Here is a 14,245-nt window from a genome sequence, read left to right as displayed (position 1 = left end):
TGGTAATCACAGCTAATATCAACATATAATAATAGAGATTTTGTTCCTGAAAATCTCTAAGATTAGATTGTGCTCTCTGCTTCTTGATCACCATGATGTGAGCTGCTTCCTTCTGCCACACACGCCGCCATGATATATAGCCTCACCTCGAGCCCCGAGGAATGGAGCTGGCCTTCTCTGGACTAAGACCTCTGAAACCAACATTCTAAACCAAATTTTGATCCAGACTGCTACCAAATTCTAGAATCAGAAATAAGGCCAACCAAGATCTGTAAAACTAGACTTATTGTAATTTTAAAAACAACAAGATACACTTGGAAAGGAAAAGTCAATAACCTGAGTTCTCTAGTTCTGAAAATCATTAAAATTCCTCTCCATCTGCAATTGGATTTCATTTGGACTCAGCCTCATTTTATAAAACGAAGAATCATGCCACAGTCACTCTGCATGGTTGCCAGAATCTAATCAACCAGAGAAGATGAACAGTACCACAGGAGAATACTGGTGATCAACACCACGCACGCCCAGACAGGTGTTGTCACAGGCTGAGGACCCTTTCATCTTTAGCAGAAATAATTTATTCTCCCCTACAAGGAGTTCATATAAACTTCTAGATTTTGCTGGGTTTTACACTATTTACTTTTCTTTTATGAATACTCCAATGTATGTAATAAATTAATATACCTTCCCTAGAATTAATTTGCTCACTGTAAGCTTATTTCATCAACTAAGTCATCAAACTCTCAGCAGATAGAGGCAAAGTCTTACCTCCCCTACAAGAGCATTGCACTTTGGGGGAATCACAAGCATCTTGGTATTGCCTCATTTAAAGAGAGAGAGAGAGAGAGAGAGAGAGAGAGAGAGAGAGAGAGAGGTGAAGTCTTTTTCCTTTGCCTTACCATTTCTCAAAAAATTTACTGTACTTTGTACAGTAATGATGCTGCATAAACAAATTTAACAACAACTTCTTTGAGAACTACTCATTCCCTGGGTATCTCCCACTTATAGATGAAATTGTATGTTAAAATACTTTTCTCTTATTAATCTATCTTTTGTTATGAGGATCTGTTCTTTCCCTGTTCTAGAATAACCAAAAAAAAAAATTCAAAAAGAATAAAATTGCTGAAGGATTTATAATACTTGATAATAAAACCTACTATAAATCTATATTAATACAAAGATAATAAAACTTACTGTAAATTTATATTAATACAGACAGTTTGACATCGTTGGAAGTAAAAGACATTTAGGTCAATGGTACAGTATAGAAAGTCCAGAAATACACACACAACTGCATTATCAATTAATTTGATGAATATTCCAAAGCAATTCAATAACTTTGAAAACTAGTTGTGGTGGTCATGTCTGTTACGCGCCTACTTGGGAAGCTGACACAGGAGGATAGCAAGTTCAAAGCCAGCTTGGCAACTTAGTGAAACCTTGTCTCAAAATAAAACAAAAAAAGACCAGAGATAGAGACTCAGTGATAGAGTATTTGCCTCCCATAAGCAAGGACCTGAGTTCAATCTCCAAATACTGCCAAAAGCCAAAACAAACAAACAAAAAAGAATAAAGCAAACCTCAGACTGGAAGAAAAACTTTGTAACACATATAACAGAAAAGGAACTTGTATCCAAAATGTACCAAAACTACAACTTAATAGCAAAAAGCAAATAATCCAATTTTTTTAAAAAAATGGACAAAAAGTATGAACAGATGATTTACAAAAGAAGATATATAGATGGTTAAAAGCACATTAAAAATTGCTTGGTATAATTCATTACCAAAGAAATTCAAGTTAAAACCTTGAATGTGACACCTAAAACACAAACAAACAAAATATAGAAAACCCCCATCCATTAAAATGACCAAATTAAAAACAGACCATACAAACTTGTGATGAAGATGAGGAACAACTGAAAATTTCTTATGCTGTTGGAGGGCATATATTAGAGCAAAATTTTTTAAAAGCTTTGCTGTTTCTGAAATAGTTATATACCAACCTCTCCACACAAGATATTTATCCAAGATGCACACACAAAGACTTGTATACAAATGCCCAAAGCTTTTATTTTTATTTTTATATCCCCAAACTGGAAATTATTCAAAAGTTCACCGACAGATGAATGGTACATCCATACAATGGAATACTACTTAGTAATAAGATGGAATGACCTATTGATATATTCAACAATGTGGATAAATCTCAAAGTCTTCTTAAAGAACCCAGACACCTCCCTTTTAAAAAGAACATGATTATTATGATCCCTTTTATATAAATTTTCAGGAACTACTAATTAATCTACAATGAAAGAAAGTCATTGGTTGTCTGGGGACTGTTGTAGAAGGAGATAATGTAGGAAAGGATGGATTTAAAAAGGAATGAGGAAATTTGGGGAGAGGTTTAAAATGTTCATTATTTTTATTGTAGCAAGTGTATATATATGTCAAAACTTATTAAATTATTCCCTTTATAGTTGATTGATGCTAATTATATTTCAATAAAATTGTTAAAAGTATAGATATGCCTATATAAACATTGGGAAATACTGGTAATTCCAAGAAGGAAGAAAAAAACTTTTTATGTAACTCTTATCATAAAAAGTGATTTCTACAAAGTCATTGTGTTTTAAAAATGGTTTTCATTATAACTTTCTGAATCTCCCTGTAGATTGATTTTATCTCACTAGAATGAAATGAGTAAGACTGTAAAACGAATACTAAAGCATAATGTCTTTAACTTCATGGATCTCTGTGTCATTTTTTTAAAAAATTAGATTGTTTAATGTTCTCACACATAAAAAAAGATTAAGTAAGAGAGGTGATGCATATGTTAATTAGTTTCATTTAGTTGTTCCAGAATATATACATATATTAAAACTTCACATTGTACACCATAAATATGAACATTTTGTGAATTAAAATTGTAATTAATTTTTATTTCATTTATTATTATATTTTTTTGCACTAGGGACAGAAACCAGGGTTACTTTGCCATTGAGCTACATCCCCAGTCCTTTTTATTTTTTATTTGCGCCGACAAGATATCACTAAGTTGCTGAGGCTGACCTCAAACTTGTGGTCCCCCTGCTTCAGCTTCCCAAGTAGCTGAGATTACAAGCATGTGCCACAGTTACCAGCAATTGATCTGTTTTTAAAAGGAAATAAAAAGAAAAGATGAAGTGTAGGTGATCCTTGGTGGAAGGGAGTGAAAGGAGAGTCCTAAAATGTCAATGATACAGAACACTGCAAAGCCTGGAAAGATGGAAAACCAGATAATTATGTGACTAAAGACATCAAGCTCTGGGTTAAGATCAGGGCTCAGAGAGGAAAAGACCATGGCTGGTGATTTTGAGAGACAGTTAGAAGACTTAGCTTAGAAAAGCATAGAAATTCCTCTAAGGACAATGATTTGTATAAATTTAAATGGATACTAAACAGTGTCAAGGTAAACGTATATTAATCATGCTTGCCAGCAGGTGGCGCCAATCGTCATGAATAGCACCACAGGCTGGTGACCAGTGCCTTTGGGGACACTCAGATCCAAAACATAATAGTAATCATGCAATAACAGGGTGTGGTGGAGTTTGTGTGCACTCTGATAAAATCAATATTCAGTCAAAAATTGGTCCTGTAAATACAATCCTCAATGAAGTTTGAATTAGAAACTAGATAGAGTATTTCATAGAAGCTCTTGGAGAGGCAGGTCTCCCGTAAAACAAGAGGGAAATTGCTATATACTTAGGACAAAGTTTTGCTCCCATCTTCAGGACTGTGTAAACCTTTTTGGCCCCTGAGAATCCTACTCAGCTAGCAAAGTGAGGTCCCAAGAATTTCAACAGCAGTAGCCACAGTGGCTTGGGAAGGTCTGGACATGCTTGGCATAAGCTCAGAAATAGGGAACACAGAGCAGAAAGAAGACTAGGATTCTGGTCCTGCAAAGCACATAAAATTTGGACTCTGGAGCTAGGGATGTAGTTCAGTGGTAGAGCACTTTTCTAGCATGTGTGAGGCCCTGGGTTCAATCCATAGCATTTTAAAAGAAAAAAATTGAATTTTTAGGACAGCAAGTCATTAAATGCCTGAGTATTTGCTGTCCTAGACAGAAACGATTCGTTCCTAAACCATTCATAGCATTTCTAAATTCCTGGCCAGCTCAATGGAGTTCAAAAACAATTGGCATGGGGCTGGGGATGTGACTCAAGCGGTAGCGCGCTCGCCTGGCATGCGTGCGGCCAGGGTTCGATCCTCAGCACCACATACAAACAAAGATGTTGTGTCCGCCGAGAACTGAAAAAATAAATCTCTCTCTCTCTCTCTCTCTCTCTCTCTCTCTCTCTCTCTCTCTCTCTCTCTCTCTCAAAAAACTCTCTTCGTCACTAAAAAAAAAAAAAAAAAAAAACACCAATTGGCATGCCTGCTTACTTCCAAAATACATGCCAATTAATTCCCTTCATTTTAAAAAAGACTGTATCAAATCATATGCAATCCTCCTGCCTCAGTCTTGTGAGTAGCTGGGATTAAGGAATGCACCTCCATGCCTGGCCATCAATCTTTGTTTTACTTTATTTATTCTGCAGTGCTGGGAATGGAAGTTAGGGCCTTATACATTTAAGGCAAGCTCTCTACCACTGAGCTACCACTCAGTCCAGAGTCACCCTTTTTAAACTCACTTCAGTAGCATTCTTGCCAAAAATGTAAAAATGTGAAGAAACATTAGACAGTCCTAAAATGAAGGGACATTCTATGAAATGAGTGATCTGCATCCTTCAAAACTTCAGTGCTAGCCAGGTGCAGTGGCACACACCTGGAATCCCAGTGACTTGGAAGGCTGAAGCAGGAAGTTCACAAATTCAAGGCCAGCCTCAGCAACTTAGCAAGACCCTGTCACAAAACTAAAAAAAATAAATAAAAAGGGCTGGGGACGCAGCTTACTGGCAAGGTACACCTGGTTCAATCCCTGGTGCCAAAAATAAAAATTGAAAATTAAAAAATAAATTTAAAAAATTACATTTGTGGGGCTGGGGTTGTGGCTCAGCAGTAGAGTACTTGCACCTAAGAGGCACTGGGTTCAATTCTCTACACCACATTAAAAAAAAAAAAAAAAAGAATAAAATAAAGGTAGTGTGTCTATACACAATTAAAATTGTTTTAAAAAAATTACACTTGGATTTTAAATGCCAAATTCTATTTAGGTTCAGAATATTGTATTCAGTCTGGCATAGTGGTGCACACCTGTAATCCCTTCTTCATGAAGCTCCACACTGTCCCCATTAGAAGGAACCTCTCTCGGGGCTCTGAACTCCGAAAGGTGAATGAATTAGACATGGCTGTTGCCCCACAGTAGTTTACAAAGCAACCCAGAGTAAGTTCTGCAGACTAAAGGATAAAATGCTTTGGTTGTTAAGAGATTGAAAAGGGACAAATGGAGAGAAACAGCCCATCCAGGGATCAGCAATAGTGGAGATATATGCACATGTGTAATGCAAGGAGGACCTCCAGAAACAAACACACCACACAATGTTTATTTTAAAATAATAAATAAGTAGGCAAAGGAAATACAGGAAAGGAAATGTTCATGAAAACCAAGTCACTAAAGTGCTTTCAAACATAAATTTAAGAAGATCAAGAAGCCTGGTCTGAACTTTGAAAACTGTTTCCAGATCTCAACAATTGTTTAAATATGGTCCCAGCTACTTCAGAAGGTGAAGGGGAGAATGGCTTTCTTTGTTGTTTATGACTTCCAATGTGTATAGCCTACCAAATGACACTTGGAACATAAAATTATTACCTAATATGAAAAATAAAATGTCCAACACCAAGTTGAAGGAAGATACTATGTAACTCATTCATATATTTTTCTGGAGTCTTCATTATAAAGATGTCTGATTCTTCTGGAAGTTAAAAATAATTTATTCTCTAATTTAGAGTGAGGGCCTATCCTATTTATCTACATAGTATCCTGAACCACATCTCAAATGATGTGCAGCAAGCAGTAAATCATCTTTTGAACTTTCAATCCTGCCTGCCCAAGTTCCACAAAACAGAATCAAACTTTTACACCAAATGGAACTGGTTCCCAGTACCTTTAAGAAATGGTTTCCATTCTAGAACAAAAAGGAATTGTCCCTAAATCATCCATTTGTCCTCTTAAAACAAGTGGTCCTGCATTTTATCCTGACACCATTAAGAGAAAATTGAACTGAAGGTATTTGTCTTAGACCACTGTTGTCTTTTGAAAAATGCCAGTGAGAAATAAGCACACTTTCAGCCTTTGTGGGTGGGGCCTGTGGATCTCATAGGTCACCAACCTTCGATGGCTGGAGCCCCTCTACCCCAGTGGAGTCAGAGGATCCTTGAGCACTGGCCGCCTGGTGTGTTTTCTTGGTCTCCTGCCTGGCAGAGCTGGAAAGATCAATGGCCACATCTTCCAAGCCATTCTCAGGGCTGGCTTTGTCTGAGCCTCTCTGATGTCCTGCCTGACTCTCACTAGAACCTTCCTTGAGGTGGTCAGAGCCCCAGAGTCCTGGCAATTTGTCTTCACTTCCTGGTTTCCTTATCATTCCTGTGGATTTTTTATGCATCCCTGGCAAAATAAAAAAATTTTTTTAAAAGTTAGTACTAAAATATTTTTAAAATTCAGTGATTAGGTACACTTCCTATCATTGTTTCATAAATTCCATTAGAATTATGCTGTTAGTAGCTCTCTGTGGGGCCAACAGGAGAGTCAAGTAGGTAATTCACTCACATTGACTCTCACCATTAGGGGCTGAAAACTGGTGTCTGCCAATTGTAACGTCTGCAAAGGTGCTTTGTTTGGATGACACAGTGACTTTGCCTTTGCTTGTATAACATGGTGACTGGGCACTGAACCTCTTTTCTTGTACTGAGGATGCCAGCAAGCACAAATCAAGATTATATTAATCATTGGTTCTTCAGGTAGAACCTGGCAAATGGGTGTTCAGAAAGTGTTTGCTGAACAAAGAAAACAACTCTTTCACAACCTACAATACCACCATAATCCCCATAACTAATCTGACCCCAGTTGCTCATCTTGTGATTCATTCTTCCAATCTGCTATCCGTGCCTGTTCCTCTCTGGCCACAGCAGAATAACACCCAGCCTCAAAGTTTGAACCGCTCCAGCAGAGACTATTTTAGTATGGAAAATCTAAGGAACAGAAAAGCTACATGGTAGGTTGTTAATGGCAGAAGCAGGAATAGGGACCAGAACTCCTAACTTCACTGTTGATTGTCTCTAGCTTTTCATTGCTCTGAACCTTCCCATTTCCAATTACTATGTGCCCTAAAACTGTGAAAAACAAGGCAATAGTTTAGGATTGGAATTAAGTAGAAATCAGATGCAAGATTCTGACTTTTAATCTGATTGCGTGTATGCTGCTTCGTTTCACAAATGTCTGTCTGACCTCATGGAAACCCCCGCCCAGCATCTCTGCGCCTCCTGCTTACCTAGGAGCCAGGGCGCACAGGCGCCGCGAAGGCCGCCTTCTGTGGAGTTGAGCACTGAGTCCGGCAGCGGGATGCAGTGTCTCACCATCGCGCCGTACAGCCCATACTCCGCCATCACACTGCTGCCGCCCCAGCGCTTCTCCCGCTTGCGCCACTTGGCCCTCCGGTTTTGAAACCAGACCTGGTTGGAGAAAGGAAAGGAGACGGAAGGGCATACAAGAAGAGACAGCGTGAAGAGGGGCACTTGGAGAAACTGAAGAGTGTCCCTTAACTAAAAAGAGCCAACTCTCCACCGTAAAGCGACGCTCCTGGAACTTCTCAGGACTATGTCCACGTTCCCTCCAACCTCACAGAGATTCAGCCCCGTGGGGATAACGCGTAACGCTCCCACTCGGGTTTTCCAATGAGTCAGGAAGGATAAAAACGAAAGCGAAGTACTTTTTCCCACATTGTGGAAGTAGGTGGACTACAGCATCTTCTAAATTGTTACGATTAATTGGAAAGAGTCCACTGGGTCAATGACCCAATCTAATCTTAGGTGGTTGTATGGCTACTGATATTTCTAATGAAAAATATTTTGTTAATAACTGGATGCTCTGGAAGTTTAACTCTTTAAAAAACTAGTGGCAAATCTGACAAGACAAAGAATAAAATTCTCTAAGTGTGAGTGCACATATGTGTGCACATATATGTACATACACTTGAATATTCATATATATATATATATATATATATATATGACATGAGACAGCACAAGGTATAGAACAATCACATGGGATTACACATGATTTCTTTGAGGATAGAAGGTGGAGAGTGTTTAGCTATATACCTTCAGGTAGTTTCTAGTTGCAGCACACATGTTTTTGAGAATGATCTAACAATAAATAAAAATAATAAGAGAAAAGGCATGAGGGTCAGAGGGAAGCTTATTGTGCCTTTAGCTAAGTGACCCTCAGGGCTGGAGCCAAGGGGACTGAGTTGGGCTATTTAGAAGTGGCTATGGGTTGGCTCACTGTGTGCAGGAGTGACATATTCTCTGGATGTCTTTGGGAAGCAGAAGGGGGAACTCCAGATACCTGAATTCGGTCTTCTGGGAGTTCAGTTTTCACAGCCAGCATTTCCCGAGCGTACACATCAGGGTAGTGGGCCTCACTGAATGCCTTCTCCAGCTCTTCCAGCTGGTGAGCGGTGAAAACTGTCCTGTGGATAAACCCAAAATATGTGTGCGGGCACATGTCCACAGGGGAAACTATGTTTTTCTGCCTTAACCCTTTCAGTCCTCACCCCAAAAGCTATCTCATACTGGGTAGTGGTGGAGCATACTTGTAATTCCAGGGACTCTGGAGGCTGAGGCAGGAGGATCACAAGTTTGAGGCCAGCCTCTGCAACTTAGTGAGACCCCAAGCAACTTAATGGAAACCTTGACTCAAAAAATAAAAAGGGCTGGGAATGTAGCTTAATAATAGTTTGCCCCTGGGTTCAATCCCCAGTATCCCTCCTCACTCCTCCCCCCAAAAAAATTCCCCTTTATGATAACTGGACATTCCACAGCTGAATGATTAGTCTCTGGAAAATCTTTGTTCAAAGCAGAATTCTTCAGGTGTTTCTGTTTTTCTTGATTTTTTTTTTTTTTTGTGTGTGTGTGTGCTGGTGTTTGAACCAAAGGCCTTGTGGGATTTTTTCCCCCCAGTACCAGGATTGAACCTAGAGGAGCTACACCCATTCCTTTTTTTCTTATTTGTTTTTTTAACAGCTCTTGATAAGTCTGAGTTAGCCTCAAACTTGGGATCCTCTTGCCTCAGCCACCTGGGATTACAGGCATGTACCATTGCATCTGGTTTTTAAACTCTTTCTTAATGAATTCCATCAACTCTTCTGACAAGACCTATTTTACAGACCCACAAAATCATGTCTTTAAAATGATGCAAAGTGGTCTTTTGTGGCCCTCTAGGAACTGCAGAATTATCTGCAAATGGTTGCTGTGCCCTTTTTACTGCCAACCAGGAGGCCCCTGGGCCTGCTATAAATCAGGGCAATAAATTTTCAGATGCTGGTCCCATAGATGTTAGGGGAAAGTGGTCAGAAAGGACAACCTGTCCCTATACCTGTGCCGCCGCTTCTTCCTCTTGCCTAGGGTGGGAGATGCCTTCAGATCACTCCTGTCTTCAGGTGGACTTTCCTCATCTGCTGGCACAATGAGAAGAGGACTCAAAAGCTTATCACATTTTTTACTTTATTTCCTAGATTTTCATGTGAGAGTTAACATATTTGTTAGGAAGGTATTTAACAATATGAGCTAGAATTTTACCAATTCCCAGACTCCAGTCACTGTCACTATCCATACATTATCGCAAATATTCTTCATAAGTAGCTACTATTATGATCCTATTTTTATATATGAAGAAACAAAGGCAAAGAGATGTTAGATAATTTGCTCAAGATCACATAAAAAGTAAATGGTTTGAGATTCAAATCCCAAATTGTGTGGCAGTCAAAGCTAATCAGCCACTAATTGCATATTCTATCTCCCATAGCCCCTAAATTCATCCACCTCCCTCTGCCTCCCACCTTTTCATGTTTGCTTCTACAGCAAGATTTCTCATAAGGAGGACTGAGGTTGTGTGACATAAGAATCCCTGTGGATTCTGCACCCTTACCCTGATGTACCAATTCATAATCTCTAAAGTTGGAATCCAGGAAACTCATTCTTAACAAGTATGCCCAAATGATTTGTAGATGAACTTGAAATCTCAAGAATCACTTTATTATGCCTTATCTTTTTATATCCATTGTATTAAAAAATCTAGCTGGAAAGGAAAGTTGTCAGATTCATCCTGAGAAAGCATTATTATTCAAAATAATAAAGTAAAAAAATATCAAAATAAAGTTTTGATCCTACATCAATTAGGTCATCAGAAAATTTTATGCTTTGGTTACAGAATTTAGGATGTGCTGTCTCATCTGGTCATCATCAGACACAGAAGTTTATTGACCACATGAAATGTAGTTAGTTATATTTAGACCTACGGTAAATATAAAATACTCCGTGATTTAGAAGATTTAGTACCCCCCAAATAAAATAGTTTTATATTGATTATATTGCAATGATGATATTTGCATATATTGGATTAAAATACAGTATTTAAATTAAGTTCACCTGTTTTTTCCTTTTAAGGTGATAGAATTTTTTATTGAATATGTGATCACATACTATTTCCATTGGACAGTTCTGCTCTAGATCTTCCTGATATGCTTGCACAGGATAGGATGCATTTTGCCTTTTGTTTTTATCAGTGCCCATAGAAGAAAGAATCCATCCTAGATTTTTTTAAGAGAGTACTAGAAATGAACTTGGGGATGCTTTATCACCAAGCTATGTCACTATTCCCTCCCACCCCCTTTTAATTTTAAGCAGTGTTCCTAAATTGCACAGTCTAGGCTGGCTGTCCTGCTTAGCGGGTAACTGAGATTACAGTTGTGTGTCACCCCATCTGGCTGGCCTTTGAATTTTTAATGGAACAACCAATAGAGGGCTTCATTTTTATTTTACAGAGATTCGTGAAATAAAGCCCTTTTAGGGCTCAGTGTTCACCTGCTCGCTGATCTGGCATGCCTCCTTTTGTTATCTGTGAGACACAAAGTACTCTTTTTGACTTGGCTGCCTGGAAGCTCTGCTCTAGATTCTCCAAATAGTTTCCTCTAAGCTTACATTTTCGTACATAATTATCTCTTTCCTTCCCCCATACCCTAATTCCCTGCTCTCGTTGTTTATGGAATTTCACTGATTCCTTCTCTTTCCCCCTAAATGCACCTCTACTTCTTTGAGGAAGCGGGTGGGCTCCGAACAAAGCACAAGTACTGTGAAATCAGCGAAATTGTTTTCTTTCTTACTGGAATTGGGAGCAGAGCAGCGGGAGAGCCAGGACTCCCTTTTTCAGCACCTCGTAAAGGCGGACAGTTCCAGGGCTCGTAGCCCAACTCGCTTCAAGCACCCCTAACTAGTTTCAATCAGTTCAACCAATGGTTGCTCACCCTCAGGATACCAGGTTCTGTACTGCTGGTGAACAAGTCATGCCCGGGCCTACCCGACTCACGCCTGTCCCAGCCAGCCGCCAAGTAAAGAGCCGTCGGAAGACGGCTCCTGAGGCGCCAAGATCCATTTTGTTTCATTATAGTGTTCAATCTGGCACCCATGGTAGCCGTCCCCGCAGCGATTCAGGGATCAGATTTCGGAGCAGAGGCAGGGATTTGGGGTCCAGCAAAGGGCAGCTGCAGCAGCTACGCGAATACGCCTGTCCCAGCTGGGCTTCCCTCTGGGATCCCAAATTCCCTGAGACCTAGGGCTGCAGTCGGGCAAGGGTGTGTTACCCTTGCGCGGCTCAAAGTCACCCGGGTCCCGGGCAGGGGCGGGAAGCGCGGGCCTTCTTATTACCGGACGTCGAGACACTCTCGCAGCGCTTCTGGCGGCCAAGAGCGGGTGGCGGGCGGCCGGGGACCTGCGGGGCAGCAGGCTCTGGTCCCCCAGGTGGCAAGAACGGCATGTCGGCTAGGAGCAGGCAGGGCGCCCGAGCAGCAGCGGGTGGTTGTGCGCTGAAGCCACAGAGGAGGCCCAGCCCCAGCGGGAGAGCCCCGCGCGCTATGCAGGAGCCACCGAGCCCCGGGCCGGGGCACGGAGTCGTCACTGGGCCCTCGCATCCTGATCCTGGCCCGGGACCGGCGGGTGCCGGCAGGTCGGCCTCCAAGCCCAGCAGGTCGGTGATGGCGAAACCCCGGGAACGCGATCCGGTGGAGGAACCGCCCGGTACCAGCGCCCTGCTCCCGGTGCGCCCATCCGAATGCGCGTCCCGTCCGGTCATAGCCTCTTAGCCTGCGAGGCGAGATCCTCTGTGGTTCACCCTTGCAGACGAGGCTCAGCTCAGAAGACGCTTTTTATACCTGGGCTGCCCGTCGGGCACGAAGGCCTGGAGGGCTCCAATCAGCGTCACCGTTTGGATCCTGCGAAGTGGGGACGCCTCCAGGTCCCCTCCCCTTAGTCGCCGCCCTCCCAGACGCCCTACAGCAATCCCCTAACCCACCCCATCCCCAATCCCGGGAGGAGGGAAAGGGAAAGAACAACGACTCTGTAGGGTCTGCCTATCCCTCTAAAAGCCGCAAGCTCCACATCCTAGTGTGGTCTTCTGCTTCTTTCCAGACTCTTCGGGGAAGAGGCTCCACTCCTGGCCGCCACGAACCCTCCCCGACAGGACCAAATCGCACAACAAGATCCAGGGTCCCATTCCCAACCACACCCCCACCGCTAAAACGACCCCTTCCAGCTCTCCAATTCCACTGCCTGAGCACAGAAGACCTTCCCTGAAAATCCCCAAGAGGAAAAGAGTGGGAAACCTTTATCCAATCCTTTGGCACTCTACTTCCTGTCAAATTCTTACCCCGCCCCTGCCTACTCTAATTAGGCTGTAGGGGGTCGCAAACTTACTGGATCTGGGGACAAGAGGCCTGAATGGACTGAAGCGGGCTAAAATGATGGAGCATGTACTGGGTTTAACAAATAAAAATATTTGAGTCCCAGTGAAATTTGAATTTCAGTTAAGTAGTGAATATTGTTTTGGTAGTGTACCAGTATTTTGTCAAACGGCCCTAAATTGAGGGGGGGGGAGGTTGCAATAAAATAGAGTGCAAACACTGGGACACACTCCTTCATGGAAACTAACAAATTATTGTCTGATTATATGATTCTTCAAAGTCACCATGATTTTCATGTTAAACTACTATATTGTTAAAATTGGCGCCAAAGCACGTGGGCAAGCCACTTTTGGCTCAGCTTTAGGTCCACACAACACTCATCTTTGGGAGCCCTGAGTTTACCCTTCTCCCAATCATAGAATCCAGAAACCTCAGTGTCACTCGTGAAGGGCCAGACGGTCGAGGTCATTCAGCTAGTGAGGAGGAACTCCCAGAGCCCTGTGAGGATGCTACGCTGCTCGCTGCGTGCACGCGGGAGCCCACGCTCAGCAAGTGGGTCTCCCGCTCCTTGCGCGTTGGAGTGAGGCCTCTGCTAAACATACAGATTAAACGAGGGGCTTCCGATAAAGATAATTACAAGAGGCTGCGCATTAACTTTCCATTATTAAAGGAAGACCCAAATCTCCCCTTGCAAGCTGTTCCCGGGATTAGCAAAACAATAACTTTCGTTTGGGATAATTGTCTTTTGAATCGCTCCGGGTCGGGGGCGGCTTTGGGGGCGGCTTTAGACGCGGGCGTCCTTTTCGGCTCCACCAGGAATTTTCCCCCAATTTTATCTCTGGATTTAGGGGAAGGCGTTGAAGATACAGAACACTGCCAAGTGCTCCTGCTCTTCGACCAGCAACGTGGTCATTTGTAAATGTGAATTTAAGGGTCGCAGTTAGGAAAGATACCTACCGTTCCATGGATTAAGTAGCCCTCCACCATGATGGGCAGGCAGGACCGTGAAAGATGGTTCAACTAGGGTCACCGGCAGGGGAGAGTCTACGAGGCTCCAGCTGATGCGCACACCTCACCTGCAGTTCGAGGTGCAAACGGCACAACTTCACCTGGTCCACAGACTTGGGGCCTTCCTCTCCTAGCTTCTGCCTAGGGAGGCAGGAAGTCTCCAAGACCACAGACCCCAAGTGTACGGTAAGGTATCCAGAAGTACCAAAAGGCGGGAGATGGGAGGGAGACCGAATCTTAGCCACTCCACATGGTGACTTCGACACAGTGCTCCAAACAGACCCTTTTCCAACCCTTTGTAAAAG

The 14,245-nt window shown here is 42.2% G+C and overlaps 1 protein-coding gene across 3 annotated transcripts; it reads right to left on the bottom strand.

Moving 5' to 3' along the window:
- Positions 1-5,503: 5,503 nt before the first annotated feature.
- On the bottom strand, positions 5,504-13,990 carry Vsx1 (visual system homeobox 1). Of its 3 annotated transcripts, none has more exons than XM_078051316.1 (6): positions 13,890-13,990; positions 9,575-9,653; positions 8,546-8,669; positions 8,299-8,343; positions 7,470-7,650; positions 5,504-6,586 (listed from the first exon to the last, which is right to left on the bottom strand). In XM_078051316.1, exons 3-6 carry the CDS (start codon positions 8,585-8,587, stop codon positions 6,297-6,299), a joined length of 558 nt encoding a protein of 185 aa, XP_077907442.1. In that variant the 5' UTR covers positions 8,588-8,669; positions 9,575-9,653; positions 13,890-13,990; the 3' UTR covers positions 5,504-6,296. The 3 variants fall into 3 exon arrangements, with proteins under 3 accessions (XP_077907442.1, XP_077907441.1, XP_005334670.1); XM_078051315.1 differs by lacking the exon at positions 13,890-13,990 and adding an exon at positions 11,902-12,494; XM_005334613.4 differs by lacking the exons at positions 8,299-8,343; positions 13,890-13,990 and adding an exon at positions 11,902-12,489.
- Positions 13,991-14,245: the final 255 nt, after the last annotated feature.

This window comes from Ictidomys tridecemlineatus, chromosome 5 (genome assembly GCF_052094955.1).
Source record: "Ictidomys tridecemlineatus isolate mIctTri1 chromosome 5, mIctTri1.hap1, whole genome shotgun sequence".
In the NCBI taxonomy this organism is placed as follows: domain Eukaryota; kingdom Metazoa; phylum Chordata; class Mammalia; order Rodentia; family Sciuridae; genus Ictidomys; species Ictidomys tridecemlineatus.
This window is presented reverse-complemented; position numbering and strand designations above follow the sequence as displayed.

Excerpts from the sequence above, each read along its gene's own strand:
- Vsx1 (XM_078051315.1), bottom strand. The coding sequence starts at position 12,325 with ATGACCGGACGGGACGCGCATTCGGATGGGCGCACCGGGAGCAGGGCG. Across the intron at positions 9,654-11,901 it reads CGAGAGTGTCTCGACGTCCG|ATGAGGAAAGTCCACCTGAA; the intron begins GTAATAAGAAGG and ends TTGTGCCAGCAG. Across the intron at positions 8,670-9,574 it reads AGGAAGAAGCGGCGGCACAG|GACAGTTTTCACCGCTCACC; the intron begins GTATAGGGACAG and ends GTTTATCCACAG.